Consider the following 18,794-nt stretch of genomic DNA (forward strand, 5'->3'; position numbering starts at 1 on the left):
ATGGCATCAGAGCAGACCCCCTTGAGGCTCTCGTTTCTGCTGGATCACGTGGTGACGGACTTGATCTCCTTCGATGCGGACGAAGCAGACATTACGAGGTAGGCTCGCCTTAGCGGCTCTTTGCTTTTGGTCACTGAGAGAGATCTCGTCTTTGGGGCCTCCTATGGTGCTAACTGCTCGAATGTGAACCTAGCTAGTTTCGGGTGTTCTCAGCTGTTCAAAACATACGGAGCAAGTGCTTAGGGACCCCTGCATTGTGTTGTCCCTGCTCGCTGGCCTTCCTTTCTCTGTAGTGCAGTTGAGTGCCCAAATTGCCACACTGGAGCCTCCTACCTAGGCCACATGGTGCTGGTATTCACACGCTTGCTGTTGTCATGAGCGTAAACGGTTAACAACGTCATCCGCGAGCCAGCTCGCATAGGTGACAGCGTCGCCGCATTTTCCAACAATTGTTTGTCCTCGTGTGCGCTGAGCGACACTTTTGACTAAGGTGAACCACTGTGCTCAGCCGTCAATCTATTTGCCCGTCACGTGAGGCATCATGCATCTGTCAATGCAGAAACCCTACTCTTCTCCATTAATGAGAACTAACAGACAATCAAGCCAAGGTAAGTATAGGCTTCCCAAGCATCGCTTAGTGGCGCTGCTGCTCTTGACAGGCAGTGCCATCTCTGGCATAAAAATACAAACTGGGTGCAAGCAATGCGCGTTTTCCCTTCTCTCCAACGCGCTGCTGCTCGCTTCCGTGCACATGCAGAGCTCTCGTGGTGCACTTGCGGCACCTCATTAGGTACTGCCTACAGTGCGGCTTCAAAAAGGTCTTCAAGCTTGACTGGCACTTCCCATGAGTGAACTTGATAAAAGGAGAAAGGCTCGTCAATAATGTTTACGGTGAAGACCAGACGATCGGCGACAATGATGCCCAACTCAAAGCGAAATGCATTTCCTAAGTCGCAATTACACCGTGTAGGACGTATACCTCGAGGTAAGTCTCACTCCGTCGTGTTAAAGATACGTAATGGTCCACGTGCACTCTGAAATGAAGCCTTACACACTATCGATGTTCTGTGGTGTGGACTACGAATCATATGATTGTTGTTTTGATATGGCATTCATCGTAGAGCAAGTAGCGCGAAAATTACGGGGACACAAGAAAGCAACATAAACACGAGACGAGGCTGCTTACAGTAGCAGCCGTGTACTTTCGTGAACAAACGTTTGCGGCGTGCGAAAAAAAGAAATTATATGGCCATGGCATTGTTTCCTGAGAAAGTTAGAGTCAAGTCCTCCGTGCCGCTGGAGAATCACCCGCCGATTAAGACGCGAGTCAGCCAGCTGAGCTTTAACCACTGTGAAGTGAGATGAACTGCTTGCCTAGTTTTTTCGGCTCTTATGTCATGCTTGCAGTCTCTTTTTATAAGGATATCGACATGACAGGCGTATAAAACCTGCTGCACGAATGCGGCTCGAAAATTGCACTAAGTCGGAAGGTGGTTACTTCAAGGTTGCAATTGCAAAGCATGTATTAAGTGCCAGTTATATTTAGCAGCCTAAATATATATCACCCTAATAAAGTGACAAAAACAAAACAAACCTGCAGAACGATGTCAAAGCTTGCTGAAAATGCACAGACGTCTGTTCTGGCGTGATAAAGCAGCCTTTCCGTCGCGTGAATTGCAGGCGCCGAACTTCTGACAATGTGCTGAGTTCAGTTGAATTCAACCAACCGCGCAACGCTAACGGTATAATGCGAGTGTGAACGTTCAGTAACGATGGGTAGGTCTCACGGACACGGGGAATCAAAACACAAGGTTGTTTCACCTACTACCCTAACTGGACTTTCACATTGCGAGAAGCGGGCGAGTAATCATTACTGTAGTCGATGTGTGCATGCGCCGCGTTACGTACCGATTCAGGTAGTCAAAACGAACAGAAGTGATGAGCTCAGACAGCCAAAATAGAAGGCGAGACAACGCTGTCAGCTATCCACGTTTGCCGCCTTTATTTCTCACGCGACATGCAGGGGAACCGATACAGTTTCACACGTGAATCGCGTGCCTTGGTATTGTCTGCAATGTTCTGGCAGGCCACGACACCGCAATACTTCGGACCTCGCTTGTGCTTCCGCGGGGTCGCTTCTGCCAACGTGGAAATGCAGCTTTGCACAGCAAGCCTCTCGGTTCAGCGTGCCAAGCTGTCGGCACAGCACCCCATTTCCCTGCACCGACTGAGCAACTAGCGCGTGCGCGTGTTCCCGCTGCCGACAGACAGGCTGAGTCGGCTACGCTTGCACACCCAGTTGCGCCAGAGCTTCTCTCCAGAGCCGCAGCGAGGTGCTGCCGTTGCGCCGTAAACTTGAGCTTGGGTTCCCTATAGGGGATGTTATTTGTAGCAGTTGTGATATAAATGAGAAGAAATTAAAGTGGATGAAAAGATAACTTGCCAGCGGCAAGGTCTGAACCTGCAACCTTCGAATGACATGTTCGATGTTCTACCATTTGAGCTATGACGACGGCCATCTTCTTGTCCACCTTATCAGGTATATCTGTGCATTTAAACCTGGGAGTGTTAATCAGCACTGCTCGTAGCCATGACAGCGAGTGTGGAACACTTTTTCTGCCTGCTAGCGTCACGTAGCACGGGATTCTTTTTGCGAGCTGGCAGCTGACTAATAGTAAATGTATTACGCTGAAGCTTTACAATAGTGGCGGCAGAGCCGCGATGTATAGTTTATTGTTCGTGTTCGAAGAGCCTGGGTAACATTCAGTTGGTTGTACAAAGTGAAATTTTCAGCGCGCTACCAGGAAACGCTCGTTCGTGCTTTTTTTGCCCCTTGTGATTCTTTGTATGTTGTCTTTCGTTTCCCAGTAGTGTGCTGAAATTTTCACTATGTCCATGTTCATCACTAGCACGTGCGCTTGCTGCCACATTTAGGGTCTACGTTCTGCGATTAGTTGTGTGCCTAATAGTTAATAATTATTGAGTGCAGTGGGGCATGAGCCATATAATATGCTGGGCTGATGGCAGAATGTACTGTGCAAGCAGGCAATTCCTCACAGAAGCCTCTTTAAATTGGTTGCTTACTTGTTTTTTGGGTAGGTTGATTTTTCCTCGTAGAATGATGTTTTGACAGCTGTTGCTAGTGAAAACTGTTTGTGTAATGCTTGCCTTGTCGCTAATACTTCAGCAAAATGCACATGTTGCATAGTGCTGTAAAGCCAGCATATGACATTCTTAAGCAGAATCGCGAGTTGGGCGAGTTGGTGGATGTTCATTGTAAAATAATTGACAGCGCAACGGGTTAAACACAGACAGAAAGAAGAAAAGGACACCACGCTGAACTCGCAACTAAATTTATTTTTGACATTCTTTTGTGTGCAGTGCCTCCGATTGATCTCTAAGTGTTGCTCTTGTCTGCGTTGAGAGCAGAATTTCTTGTTGGCGCACTAGTAGGAATGTGTACCAAGGTGTTAGAGACTTACTGTTTTGTCTGCTCCAAACCTGCTCCATAACACAATTATTCCAGCTCCATAGCTTCTCGAAAACACAGTTCCTTTTGCTCAAAATATGCTCCAAAACAGCCTTTTTCTGGCACCAAGAATTGCTCCAAATTCTAAATTGTTTGGACCACCACTGGTAAATGTAAAGAAATAACAATAAAGAAGAACGTCACTGTAATACTTCCAAGGCTGTCTCTGTCTTCCAAGATAATGCTGATGAGGAATGCGGCTAGTTTCATATCTTTGCTGACATGCTGCAAGAAATGACAAATAAAACCGGGTGTTTTACTTAAAGTTAGAATGAAGGGTAGATTAGGAGTTTTATTAACAGCCACGTTTTCATAGAAATGTTCATAACATTATTTCCTTAGCCAACTGACTTAGCAACAAATTTATTTAATAAAGAACAAGCTTGTCTTATTTATTTAAAAATACTGCCATCTCAGGACAAAATGTAGCAGTATTAATGACAGACTAGATGAAACATGGACTGGCACCTGCAATACACTGCTGAGCTATGTGATGCCCCTCGAAGGTCTCTGGCGAACTGCAGTGAAATTTAGCTAAATTTAAATTGCTTATCACTGAGAAGTACCAGTGAAACTGCTTGGTGAAACTGCAAGGCACACGACACAGGTATAACATTGCATCGTAATTCATTTTCCAATGTGTGTGTCAATCAGAAATGTCTGTTTTTGCTTGCTTGGGCTACATGTTTGTACATATTTTACATGGATGCTGCTCTATATATGTGCAATCTGAAGAGTTTTATTACAGCTGGCCAATTCAATAAACAAGTCTTCTTGCTGCGCAGGCACACAGCTTTTCGAGCGTGTGGACTCTCTTCGTGCAAGCAATGTGCAGCTGACCGTGCAGAAGGAACGCTTGCAGCAGGAAAACTTGCAGCTCCAAATGAACACTGAGTCCAGGTGTGTCTTACATGCCTGCCAAATTCAAAACAAGATGCGTTTCAGGCACCCTTGAGATTGGCTACTATTAGCTTTGGGGGGGCACCAGCCACTTGATTAAATCTTTGGTGACCACTAGATGTGGTGCTGGCCATAGTAGGCCCGAGTCGATCATTTTAATGCTAGTGCCATGTCAGCTTGTACTCTATTAGCAATTATTACTAAACATCGTGAGTACGACTGGCCTCTAGCAAATGATGTTTTTACTTATTTATTTAGTTATTTATTAAGAAATGCTCTCGTGAGGGTTGTTACAGGGAGGGACAACGTCTTCTATCCATGACAAGTTTCACTTATGCTGAGTATCTGGCATTCGCACCTTAGACTTGCACAAATATATAAAAACCATGTTATAGACAGACAACTAGCCAAATAACAACTGCTAATGCTTGGGTTATTGATTGCAATAAATCACATAAATATTAATCAATTAAGTTCATAAGTTGATTAACAGGATGTGTGTTTTCTACATCATTCGGTAACCTGTCCAATGCTTCAAGTACATCGGGGGAAAAAAGAGTACCGGTATATATTCGTTTGAGTAAAATAATACTGGTAATGCTGGAGTGCTCGTGTATAGTTTACCCTCGCTTCGTTTCCCAGGTAGTCATTTTTTTATGTGATTGCCTTCCATCAATTGAAAAATCAACCTTAAATTTGCTGTTAAGTCCGTGCATGTGTTGAGAATCTCCTAATCCCAATTTCTAACATCGATGTAACTGAGTTGCCCTTTCTATATTTTGAACAAACAAAGTGAGCTGTGAGCCATTATATTCTTCCTAGTTCATTTGCCTGTACTTTCCAACTCCAGGCAGCACTGGCATAATCAAGTATTGAATGTATAAATGCTTTGCGTGCCTACTTGCAGTTCTTTTTCTTGCTTCTGTAGTGGCCTAGAGTATACATTATCAGTATGTGCATGACACCTGAAAGGGACACTAAAGAAGAGCTTACATTTGAGATTGTCCTGTTACAATCACAGTCACGCCATCCTTCCTACTTGCAAAGCTTTAGTTAGTGAGACAGTAGTGACAAAGATAGATGCCCTTCGAAATAGACTGAAGTAGTATGGCAGACTGGGCGAGTTGGCTGAAATGCATGGTACTTGAACAGCAGCGCAAAAGACGGGACCATGAAAGTCATCGTGTGTGTCTTCTTTCTTGGTTCCATCTTTGGCGTTATTGTTGAAGTGCCATAGAAATAAACGTTTGCGACATTACAGATCACAAACGCAGGCAGGCTCTGATTGGTCAAGAGATATTCATTGCTGCTAATAGAAATGCGAAATGAAACGCGCCTGTGCAGCATTTAGCAGCCAGATGCCTCACCTTCGATCATTGATAATGAGGCTTTGCTTTCCTTCACAAACACGAGCACCGAGCATCACAGTGCACTATGCTTGGTTGAAGCCGCAAGGTCACAAGCATCAGTAGCGACGTAGGTTGCGGTCAGTACGGAAGCAGTGGCCATGCAGTGGCTGTTTATCATGACACTGTTTCACTGAGAGCACTGCTTCGATGCCTCTGTTGGTCAAACTTGCGAATGCAGGGGTGAGACAGCTGTGCATATTGTGCATTTTTGATACAATTCCGTTTTCCTGTGCCAAGCTGCTCCAAAAGCATGAAAATTGCAAAAATTGCGCCGAACTGCTCCAAAACAGCCTCGAAAGCCAGAATTTCGATGCCCACGTCAGCGTCGTTGGGAAAAAAGGCTTAGTTGACATGATTTTCCAAGTTGCGCCTATAGCAGCGCCTGGGATACCAAAATGAGACGTTCGCAAAATGCATAGACGCGCCCAACCGTGCTTCTATGCACCTTTCTAATTAGGGCTCTCATGATGCTGCCATAACCTCCTCTGGGTTGTTGTAAATATGCGTGGTGCCACAAAAATGTTCTGCTGTGCCCCGAGCGTGCTGCTGCTTCTCGCTAGGCTGTCTCTTCAGGCGCTACCAAGTGGCATGCGTAGCGGGAATGGCTCTCAGGTTCTTCGTTTTGCATAGCGTGTTCCTCAGGTCGCAATGGTTTTCGCGTCGACGCTTCTGCGTGTGGTCACCTACGCGCGTTTACTGTGGGAGTGCTTGTACCGTTACGACCCATACCGTGCACGGGAGAGGCATCACCCTTGTTGCATCAACGCGGCGACAACTAGCTTCCTGCATGCGGTGCGTCTCTGTGATGCTCTGGCGGTTTCTCATGCTGAAGCCAGCAGCGGGCTGATTCGAAGCGCCTTTGTGTCGTTCCCCAATAAAAGCGTGCAGTACGCTTACAACGGTGCTATGCTCGCAGTACTGTACGCGATAGTCAGTACGAGATAGCTTTATGAGATAGTCAATGCGGCAAGGTATCTTGGCGCCCGTGCCATGCTCTCGAAGGCGGTCCCGCACGAGGGGCCAGTGAACAACGGTAGCGCGCCTTTGTTCTCGCCTTTTCAAAGCGTGCAGTAGGTTTGACGCTACGCCAACCGCGCGGTGGAGCTGAAGCCGCTTATTGTGATGTCCTCCTTATAAACACTGACCTACAGGAAGCTCGAAAAGCTAAATAAGCAGATCTACAAAAAAATCAGTTTCACCGCAAGTGAAGCAATGAATGCGATAGCATCAAATTGTAATATTATGCGAAGTAAGGCTGGCAGCTAACTGACACTTATAGATCCGATCTCACGTAACTACAGAACGCTGGTGTAAGAGAATACGGCTGCTCAAAGGAGAGAAGTGTTGAGATCACAGCACTTCGGAGGGTATACGAGCCGTCTGTGATGCCAGCCGAGATAGCGCGCGTGCCAGCGATTGTGACCACGCCTTAAAGTCAAAGTCCACAGTTGCTGCTCGAGCGACCCCCCACCCCCACCCCCACTCCCTCGCGTTCCTTCGTGCTCCTTCAAGACGGGCGGTGCATTGATACTATATATATACACCCGTAACCCTCTTACCCTAACACACTAACAGACGGCGCGTCTGTTAGTGTGTTAGGGTAAGTGACGCCACCTAGGATTAATATAACAAAATACAACAACACTACATCTCCCTTTCCAAGAACTACAAATTCAGTTTTTTGGGTGGGACCACACGCCTCCCGGACCTGGTAACCTTGTGGGGTATGCTGTCAGGGTCTGCGCCGGTACTCGTATCGTGCTGGCCATGTGATGGTTCCTCCTGGCTGAGTCTGTGCTCCTGGTTTGGGCCCGGGCTCGGAAGGGAGCCTGGGGATGACGCACTGAGATCTGGAGAATAAGGCACGAGATGCCGTCGGTTTCGTTGTATAACTCCGCTGGGAGTTTCCACAATGTAGGATCGAGGACGCTGGCCCCGGCTAAGAACTTGGGCTTGGCACTCCGCATCAGTTACCCACACTTCGTCTCCTGAAGAGAGGTCCCGGAGCTCTCTCGCCCCATGCCGACGGTTGAAGTCCCGAGTTTGCCTTTCCTTAGCCGCGGCGTCCTTTTGGAAGACGACGTGTGGTCGTCGTAGGTCCGGTGACAGCTTGACCGGGTCCCTGGGAATGCGTGTCCGTAACCGTCGCCCCATGAGAAGTTGGGACGGGCTGTACCCTGTGACCCCTGGCGTGTCACGATACGCCAGCAGTGCCAGGAAGCGGTTCATTGCTCTTGCGGAAAAGATCCTTCACAGTCTTAAAGGGGCCCTCCAACACTTTTTTTGAAGCGCCTACATCGCTGCCGACCGCATCAACGTGTAGTGGCGCTCTCCAGAACTATTGCGGGCGGAAATGACGAAGATGAGCGCTGGGCTTTGATTGGACAAGTGTAACGTTATAAGTTATAACGGCGTTGCATCACAAAAGGGGTTATTATTGGGTTTAGTTTTTCTTTAGCACGCTTTTTTCACTGAACACCAACTAGACGAACAATCTTAGACTTTTTGAGCTTTAAAACTGCAGCGCCAGCAAAGAATGCGCCCAACGCCACGGCGCAGAGGAAACGCGCTGGGGACGCTCCAGGCGCCGTTGTTTCAAGAAACTGAAGGGAAAAAAATTCAAGAGTGTTGATATAGACGCCGTCGCAACAAGAAAGATGACTAAAATTACAAAACATAATAGAGGCGTTCGCGATCTGCCTCGTTTCGCACGTGCAGTTCAATCTTAGTGTACCACATTGTTTGTTACTATCGCAATGGCCTCATCATTACGTTAGAAAAACAGGCAACATTGCATGCAAGCTTCCCATACGTAGGATCTTTCAGTTTATTTCATTGGGCACCATCAAACGTCACAGGGTGAGTGAAACGTGGTCACGTGAGCCCACGAAAATCGAGTTGAGGGTAGGCCTCCATTTTATTGTATTTTGAGTGCTCTAGGCTGAATAACTTCGGACTGCGTGCCCCTATCACTGCCGTTCTTGCTGCACTAATCTCTTCAGCCTTCAGTCTACGCAACCCGAAAGTAAAAAATGTAAAACAATGAGGTCTGGAAAAGTGTTAGAGGGTCCCTTTAACAGCCCGTTCCACCGCACCATTCGATTGAGGATAACCAGGACTGCTAGTGATGTGTCTAAACCCATAGCTCTGGGCAAAACTTGAGAACTCGTGTGACGAGAACTGGGGCCATTATCACTTCGAAGCACTTCTGGTATGCCGAATCGAGCCATGACACTCTTGATAGCCAATATCACCGCTTGGCTGGAAGTGTTGCGTAGCGTGATAACCTCTGGATAGCGTGAATAGTAGTCCACGAGCAGCAGAAAATTTTGTCCCTCCAAGTGGAACAAATCTGCACCCACTTGTTGCCATGGGTACTCCATTGAAGATGTTGGCAGGAGAGGCTCGGCACGCTGGACCCTGGTAGTTGCACAACGTTCACATGATTCCACCATAGACACGATATGTTTGCCTACATGAGGCCACCAAACAGCATCACGCGCACGTGCCTTGCATCGGTTCACACCCTGATGACCCTCGTGAAGTGAATCCAAGACATCCTTCTGCAGAGCCTCCGGAATCAACAGACGTCCTCCTTTAAGGAGCAGTCCATTGCACACTGTCAGCTCCCCTTGGTACCTCCAATACTTCGAGAGGTTTGATGGCACTTTGTTTTTCTGAGGCCAACCTTGCCTGCAGTACTTCACGAGGGTAACGCACTCGCCATCCATCAACTGGTGCTGACGAACTGGTGCGCCTTCCGCGATGTTGCCGACGACCTCACTGACGTACAACTCCACTTGGTTTCCTTCTGCTGGAGACGCTGATGTGACGGGGGTTCTTGAGAGGGTATCAGCCATTGCCAGCAGCTTCCCTGGAACGTACGATACCGTGTACTGGTACCTCATGAGTTTCAGTCGAATCCTTTGGATCCTTGGTGGTAAAGCATCGACATCCATGGAACCAAGCAAGGACGTGAGCGGTAAGTGATCTGTCTCGATGGTGAAGTTTAAGCCCCTGACATACTCGTCAAACCTCTTGACAGCCCATGCAGCTGCCAAGGCCTCCTTTTCCGTTTGGCTGTACCTTTGCTCTGTTGGTGTGAGGGAGCGTGATGCGTAGGCCACGGCTCTGCGCTCTCCGCTCGGTTGGTCTTGTAGCAAAACGGCACCTAAGCCAAACGAACTGGAATCTGCGGATACGATGGTCGGGTACAGTGGGTGGCAGTTAGCCATGCAGATGTTGGACGACATCATGTCTTTCAACTTTTGGAAGGCGACCTGCTGGGCCAGTCCCCATGCCCAGTCACTTCTTTTGTTGAGCAGTCCTCGAATGGGTGCCGTCACCTCTGACAGATGGGGTAAGAACCGTCCCACGTGGTTTACCATGCCCAATAGTCTGCGGACGCCACCGACGTCGACAGGAGGTTCGATGCTCTTGACAGCAGCAAGCTTGTCTGGGTCCAGCGAAATACCGCTGCCGCAGATAACTACGCCGAGGAACTTGACGCTTGTGACGCCGAATTGACATTTCGACTTGTTCAGGGTCAGCCCGGCGTTTCTCAGTCGAGCCAGCACTGATTAGAGCCGGCTGTCATGTTCTGCACGGTTGCGGCCAAAAACCAAAATGTCGTCGATCATGTCTACAACGCCTTCTTGACCCTTGAGAATGTAACTCATTTGGCGCTCAAAGTATTTGGGGGCGGACGTTATCCCGAATGGCAGTCGACGGTAGCAATAACGTCCGAACGGCGTTATGAATGTTGTTAATTCTTCAGACTCTTCTGCCAGTTTTACTTGATGAAAACTTGATGTAGCGTCAAGCTTCGAGAACACCTGAGCAAAACACCCAGTAGTCCCAAAACTTGGTCTGCGGTGGGCAAGATATGGCGCTCACGCAACACTACCTGGTTCAACTTGGTGAGGTCGACGCAGATGCGATATGATCCGGATGCCTTCGGTACGATGACCATACCGGCGCACCACGGAGTAGGCTTTGTCACGTGTCCGATCACGCCCTCCGCTTCAAGCCTGTCAAGCTCCGCCTTCACGACACCGTGTAAAGGGATGGGCACACGTCTTGGGACCAGCAGCGAATAGGGGACAGCATTTGGTTTTAGGCGTATAGCGTACGCTTCTTGCAGCTCGCCCAAACCACAAAACAGCTTGTCTGATGCCGCCTGGTTGCCTTGCGTCTCGACCACTGGATCCACGAACTTGACCACACCCAGCTCTTAGATAGCAGGAAATCCCATAAGTGGCATGACCTGTGACCGAAGCACGTAAAGTCGTTGCGTTGCCGACTTGTTCTTCCATTGCAGAGTGGCGGTAAACGTGCCCAGCACGTCCAGCGGTTGTCCCGCCGGTCCTGAAAGTTGTCCTTCCGGCGGCTCAAGATATGGCGGAATTCCAGAAAATGTACTGGGGACGACTGTGACCTCGGCGCCACTGTCAACTTTGAAGCGTAGCGGCGTTCCGTCCACTTTTACATCCACGAACTTGGCCCGCTCTTCGCTGTTCGAACCGACAGCACCCAATTCCACAACAGAAAGTTGCTTGCTAGCCCGGCAAACCACTGCGAAATGGCCCTTCTTTCCGCATTTGTTGCAGGTTGCTCGGCGTGCGGGACATTCTCAGCGCAAATGTAAGGACCAGCCACAAAATCCACAAGGCGAAGAAACATGCATCCATGGGGCAGCTGCGTTGCGCGTCTCTCGCTGCTGTGGGCGGTTCTGCATGACTTTCGCCGCGTCCACGTTTATCGATTCGTGATGCGTTGTCACCGCTGGCGAACATGCTGAAAGATTTGCCCTTTCCTTCTCTGCGTCTTCTGCTTGACGGACACAAATGCGCGCTTCATCTAACGTAAGCTTTGGATTGCGGCAGAGCTTATCTGATAACTTTGTGTCACGAAGGCCAACGATAAAACTGTCGCGGACCAGTCGCTCCTCTATGTCCCGTGCAGAGTAATTGCATCATTTCGCCATATTTCCCAGTGCCGTGAAGAACGCATCAGCTGTCTCGCCTGCCTGTTGAACACGTCGGTGGAACTGTGCGCTCTCGTACAGCTCGTTGGCGGGGTGTAAGAAGTATCCGTTCAGCTTACCAACGATGACGCTGTACTTTGAATAGTCTTCGTCCCGTACTTGCAATGAACACAAAATGTCCCGTGACCTGGTGCCCATGCAGTATAGCAGCGTCCTGACGCGAACTTCATCGTCCGCCGCATGAAGACCCGTTGCAAAACTGTAGTCGTCGAACTGCTGATGCCACCTCTGCCAAGCCGCTGGGTTCTCGAAGTCGAAATGGGGTGGCGGTTGCAAGTTGGGCCCAGCGACCATGGCCACCATAGGTCTGTTCGATTCGCCTGCACTACCGGAACCAGTTCACGAGGTGCTGCACCTTTCCAGTTGTTTCAGCAGTGCAGCAATGGCGGTCTCTGAACCACGCCATTCGTTTCAAAAGGTGCAGGAGTGGTGCAGCACTGGTTCATGATTTTCCTGCACCCTCTATGCTGACGGTGCCGGCTTGGTGCAGTCTTGCGCGTGCGCACTAGTAGCTGAGCAGACAACGCAGCATTCGGACGTAGGCGCTGTACCCACCTCATTAACGTGAGACGTGTTTTGCCAAAGTGTTTGCGCTTCATAGACTGTCCACGTGCGATTTGCCACCTGTCAACGTTACGTGGACGACGTAAATTAAGCGAACAAAAATAAGGTCTGCACCATGTCGGCACCTCGTCATTCGTTTCTAGTGAAGCACCGTGCCCGCACAACTGAACTCCTGCTGAACAATTTCTGAACTTCTCGTACACCGCCATGAACCGGTTCCGATTGGTGCAGGTGAATCGAACGGACCTCATGTCTTTCCCGCCGGTCGCTGCAGGTAGCTCGCTGTCCTTGTTCTTCTCGCCCAGAGGCATTTTTACTATGATGCAGATCCCACTTCTGACACCATGTCGAGAGTAACGATATGACGACGCGACGTTCGGCTGGGCCGGCGACTAACCGCCCGGCCATGTTTATTGATACTATATATATACACCCGTAACCCTCTTAGTGGCACCGTCTGTTAGTGTGTTAGGGTAAGTGATGCCACCTAGGAATAATATAACAAAATACAACAACACTACAGTGCCCTCCGTGCAACAGTGATCGGTTGGCTTTTTTCATCTCTGCCTCAGCCGCGTTCGGCGCCCTCGCTCGCGCGCTTTTTCCGAAGGGTAAAACATATGACGCACGGGGGATGTTATGGATTTGGACTTTTTACGGAACATGACTGCGATGCTGACGGCAAGAACCTGTTCAGAATGTCCATATAATTGCTATCGCAATAAAAGCCAAAGCAATAATCTGCTAAATTATATCACTTATCTTAAAAAGGCCTACTGCTATGTAAGTGCAATTCTTGTGCAATCACATTCTTTTTGTTGTTTTTTTTCCACATTTTTATGAAGTGAACTTAGTTTGCAGAACCTTTTTTTCAATTATTTCATGCGTTTCTTACTCGGGCTAGATAGGTCGCATAGTATTTAAAGAGGTAGTATAGTTCATACCTGGCGACACTTTTTGCAAAGGCTGCTTCAGTGTTACTTCTATCCTAGTCCAATTTAAATTGTACTTGTCCCCCCAAGTTGCTACAAATCTGTTTTTCAAGCTCCTGAGATGATATAAGAAATTCTGCTATTTGCTCCAAATGAGGGTTCTTCTGCTCCAAAATCGAAATTTTGTTGCTCCAAAAGCTGCTCCCGAATCAATTTCAGCTGTCTCACCCCTGCGAATGTCGATCTTGTGTTGTTGCAGCTGCTTGGGGAAGTTGTTAGTTTCCCACATGTAGGAGGCATCATAGTAAGCACTTGGTATGGAATGAAGCACCTTTTGTGCTTTTTCCTTAGGGTGTGGAGAGAAGTGACTGAGCGTGGAAATTGGCTTATGTGCTACTTTAATTCTCTGTGCAGGCAGAATGCACTTCACTTTTGCCTTCAACATAGGGAATGCACACCCATACACACTTGGGAAGCGGCAGGTCAGTGTTCTCTGGAAGGGGGCGGGGGCCTGGCAAGATGTGCAGCTTTTTCCCAGGGGCTTTCAGCAGCCCTTCCTTAGTAGGATCTTCGGCTCTTCCTTCTTTCGCTCGGCCTCCGAAGAAGAACCCTCCGGGCACGGGTTGATACCGATATTACCTCTCGGGTGGAGATGATGGTTGGAGTTATCCTTGAGGTTGTGGGTTTCTTCTTTCGTGGAAAGTAATTCACTTTTATTGTGATAGCCATTATATGGACAGTCTCGGCTGGTTTTTGCTGTTGCTGTCGCCATCATGTCCCGTATATGTATACGTGCCATAAAATTCCGAGCAAGCCCCCCCCCCCCCCCCCAACGAAGTTGAAATTGCCGGCAAAGTGTGGGGGGGGGGCGCTATTTTGGAACGGCACCAAAATTCAAGATGGCGGCAAAATTTTCACGCCAGAAAAAAAAAAAACGCAGCGCGCATGGAATAAAATTTTATTACAGTGAACTTTATTTAGGCCCACGATTTGTCGTAGCTTTTAATCGCTTTCAAAACCATCGAAAGACTGCTCCGAGTCAGTTGCAAAAAACAGGTCGCAGCATTCCACTTCAAGTCCGCCGCGGTCTTCTGGCACCACAGCTCCAACATCGGCCAGTCCGCCGTGCAGGTCGCCGTCCTCCGAGCCATCGACCGCGTTACTAATGCCGCATCCCTTGAAGGACCGTGCCGCGACGACTTCTTCAAGTTTCCTTTCGGTGTTCGCGCTTCCTCACGCATATACTGCTCCCACAAACGCCGCAAGGTGGACTTGAACGGCTTATTCCAATACACGTCAGCAGGCTTCAGGATGCTCGTGCACCCCGCAGGCACGTAAAGCACGTAGGTGTCGTACTCCTCGAAGTGCATTTGTAGCGGCTTGTGTCTTATGGATGGGCGCCTGGTCCAACACTTGTAAGCGTCGCACGTCGTCGACGTTTGGGCTCCAGACTCTCGACAGCCATTCTTGCATTTTCTCCGATGTCATCCAGCTGTTTTTCGTGGCGGTGAGACGAACATTTGCTACGAATGGGAAAAAAAGTCAGCGTTGTGATAAGACGAACTAGCCGACAATGTGACCCCTCGCCCCCATCAAAAAAAGTCAGTTTTGCCGCTGGGGCGAAGCAGTGAATGCGATAGCAAGAAAAGTGGCCCATGATGGATGCGCTGCTACGCTGCATAAACATCTGCTCCCCGGCAGCAACTATACTCGCGGACAACTTTTCTTGGTAATGAAGCGGAGGCTACAGAGCCACAATGCACGTATCCTACCGCTAATGAATGTAGTCCCACAATTGCTTCCATATTTTCTGCATGAGATATATAAAATACTCCTTCATTTTCTACATGTAGCTTTTTGAGACGGAACGCAGCGCACACAAGAGAGATATTTGTATTTCTTTTACTTTATACGTTGTCACTTTGCGTTTTTGCGTGCGTGAAAAAGTCACGCCTTTTACCCGTGCCTTAGACGCTAAGCAGCATTTGCGTTGACATGCAACGCTAGCCATCACTTTCCACGGCGTTACGAGACGCGCGCCATACTGGACTACTTCGCGTAGCAGTACACGTGCAGACGCTCCGCCCCGTAGCTTTCCCTTCATTGCCAAGAAAAGTTGTCCACGAGTATACCGCGCGAGCAGACAGCGGAAGGGCAAGGTTCTCCCTGCGCGAACATTAGACTGGCCGACGACTTTTAAATGCGCCCGTTGCGCTCCTTGCGCCATCTCGCTGGTAGTGAAGAAATGCTTATAAGCACCTTTTATATATATGTACTTTTACTTTTATATATACAGTGATTCCACTCCTGCGCCAACTGCGCCAAAGTGCGCCAAATTGTATTTACTGCGCCATCCTGATAATATCGATGAAATTTGCGCCAAACTGCGCCAAAGTCTCGGGTTTGGGGGCGTCTATCACCGGCAATCGCACCGCCGGCGCGTCAGAACATGTGCAGCTCAATCTTGGGGCTGCCAATAAAGTCGCAATCATGGACCAAGAATTATTCAGCTGAATAAATAGCGCTCGCGCGTGCGTTCCGAGTAAGCCACGATGCCATGCACGGTGCCGACGTAGCTTCTGTTCTGCAAGTTGGCTCGACAGCAAAACGCGCTCTCCGCAGAGGCTCGTGACGTCTAGGCCTATCGGTAGCGAGAAAGTGCGACGCGATTCATCGGCGGTCGTCGTCTGTTCCAGAAACGCTGCTGATAGCTCGATTCAAGCGTCGCACGGCACGTAAGGAAAGCAATGTTCAGTAATAACTACATGAGTGCCGCTAAAATGTCTGTCGCTTCTGTTTCCGGACATCGCCGAATGAAATCTGGGATCGCTCGCAGTAGATATATGGGACAATATCGAATTTTCCTTTGCTTCGCGTTTATGGGAGCACGCGAACGGTGGAAACGCGTTGACACTTTTCCTCAGATATACTTTATCCATGGATCTTCATCCAGAACAGCTTTTTCGTAATTCCTTCCGCCAGCACGTCCGAGTTTCTAATCACTCTGCGGTAAATACCCCCTAAAAGGCCCAGCCGTTTCGAGCTCACGTGCTAGGGTTCCAATTCGAATGTTTTGCTTGCTTTTTTTTAAAATGTCATCTCATTAGTAAAATCATATCTCCTGGTCGGAGCAGCGGCAAATGCGCAGCTCTCGGTAGCGGGCCCGTCGCTGACGGCCCACAGTGAAGCGGCTACGCCATGTTACACGTCCGCCCCTCGCTTTCGGGGGTCAATAGCTAACGGTTAAAAAAACTCAGTTTCGCTTAAGAGCGAAGCAATGAATGCGATACCAAAAAATTGTATTGTGAAACGAAGTAAGACTAGCAGCTAACTCTTTTGGATCCGATCTCGCATAACTCAACAAAACGCTGGTTTAAGGGAATATGGTCCCTCCAGGAACCGAAGCGTTTTCTTGCTCTAAGTTCTCTAAACGCGAAGTAAGCGTTGACAGCACAGCAAGTTTACGAGCAGTCTCCTGATGCCTCGAGATAGCGCGCGCGCAAGCGACTGCGCCCTTCGAACGATGCGCCCCCCCCCCTTCCGCTCCCCTGGCGTCCCTTCATGCTCCTTACGAAAAACTGGCGGGGCGTTTCCTCTCTGTTTGATGAGCAATCGACGGCAGGCCCGCACGCGGGAAGATGTTATCTCATGCGCTGTCCGTGCGGCGGAGACAGACGGCCGGCTAGTTTAATCTCCGCTTCAGCCGCGTTCGTCGCCAGTGCTCGCGAGCTTTTACCCGCGGCTAGAATGCGCGTGGTGATGTTATTAATTTGGACTTTATACGGAAAATTACGGCGACGGCAAAAATCCGCCGAGAGTGTTCATATAATTGCTATCGCAAGGGTCAATGTACGGGGCTGATTTTGCCCCTCCCCCCCACCCGTGCGCACGCCTATGCTCCTGGGATGATTTTTTCCATGAGATTTGCAATGAATCGAAATATTTCTAGCCTTCATAAGAGCCCCATAATAATACTCAGGTGCTTGAATGTTAATGCAATATGCTTCTGTATTGCACTCCAGGATGCAAAATTCGCTGCTCCAAAGTGCTCCAAGATGAAAATTTTGCTGCTCCAAAGTGCTCCAAAACAGAAATTTTGCTGCTCCAAAAATTGCTCCAAATCAGAAGTCCTCGGTAGCATCACTGTATATATATACATATACATATACGGTGCATGACGACGGCGACGGCGATGGCAAAAACCAGCCGAGACTGTCCATATAATTGCTATTGCAATAAAAATAAAATTATTCTTACCTGGTATGCAAAGGCTCGGAAAGGCCCCGGCAGGAATTTTTCCGCTATGCTCCTTGAAGATAATGAAGGCCGGGAGCTTGTGGCCGGTGGCGCAAGCAGCTAGGTAAACCGTGAAGCCTCGCTGGGCACATTCAGTGTTTGCAATCCGTATGGTGCTTTCGCCGACCACGTTGTTCATCCTGTATGCGGGGTTGTTTATTCGCACCATCGTCTGATCCATGTTGGCCATGTTATATAAGGTGTAGCCGTTGCGCCGTCGCAGCGGGTTCGCGGAAGACCAAAGGCACTTGCTGCCTCCGAAAGTTCTTTGGGCGTCTTCTGGCTCTTGTTTGTGGCGCGACGCATTGCAACGCCGAACCTCTTTTTCCAGCGATTTATGTAATGGCTGGAGGCTACGAAGTTTCCCAACTGCATGCTGTTGGCAATTTTGACGGCCTCTTCGGAAAGAATCCGGTTGCTGACGGCACGTCCTGCACTTCTTTCGTGCTCAAGGTACTCGAAGAGTGCGTTGTCCACGTGTTCGCTGAACACTGGTGCACCGTTACTGAGGTTCCGTCGAAGTTTTGCCTTCCCGTAGTTTAGCTGCAGTAAATTATCGAAATTCTCCCATGCCCGTATCCGCTTCCGGTCCAGCTTGAAGTGTCGAGACATCTGGTGCATGTTCTTTCCATTTTCTCGATGCCATTGAATAACCTCAATTTTCTTCGCCGCTGTGTAGGACTGCATAGGCATAATAGCTGACCTCTCACCGCAAACACAAAGCAACAAATGGCGTGGAGCAATCGGGCTACAGTGCAAAGCAGGATTGGATTGGATTGGATTGGATTCATGGCAGCCAGCAGGACCACAAAAAAAACACACAATATTTGTAGAAAAATCCACGAAAACTTTTTTTTTTGTCAACTGGATGTGGCAGGCCACTGTGGCCTGGGCGCGTTGTCGAACGAAATTAGCTGTGGCCGTGACTCGCCAGCTCCATTGCAGTGGTAGGCCGATAAGTTGGCGGTGGTAGGCCGATAAGTTCTTGGCCCGTGCTCGCTACAACTTGCAACGTCACGCGCGCCAACTGGCTGACGCAGACCAAGAAACCACTGCCAACTTCTCAGCCTGCCGTTGCAACGGAGCCGGCTAGTCGCGGCCGCAGCTAATTTCGTTCG

At 49.0% G+C, this 18,794-nt stretch overlaps 1 protein-coding gene across 1 annotated transcript in view; it reads left to right on the plus strand.

Moving 5' to 3' along the window:
- The window catches only part of LOC119384815 (autophagy-related protein 16-1), a 225,949-nt gene continuing 207,155 nt past the window's right edge, over positions 1-18,794 (plus strand). The window contains exons 1-2 of the mRNA XM_037652509.2: positions 1-98; positions 4,265-4,429. Of these exons, the coding sequence (XP_037508437.1) occupies positions 1-98; positions 4,265-4,429 (263 nt within the window). The remainder of the gene's footprint in view (positions 99-4,264; positions 4,430-18,794) is intronic.

Source organism: Rhipicephalus sanguineus, chromosome 3 (genome assembly GCF_013339695.2).
Source record: "Rhipicephalus sanguineus isolate Rsan-2018 chromosome 3, BIME_Rsan_1.4, whole genome shotgun sequence".
In the NCBI taxonomy this organism is placed as follows: domain Eukaryota; kingdom Metazoa; phylum Arthropoda; class Arachnida; order Ixodida; family Ixodidae; genus Rhipicephalus; species Rhipicephalus sanguineus.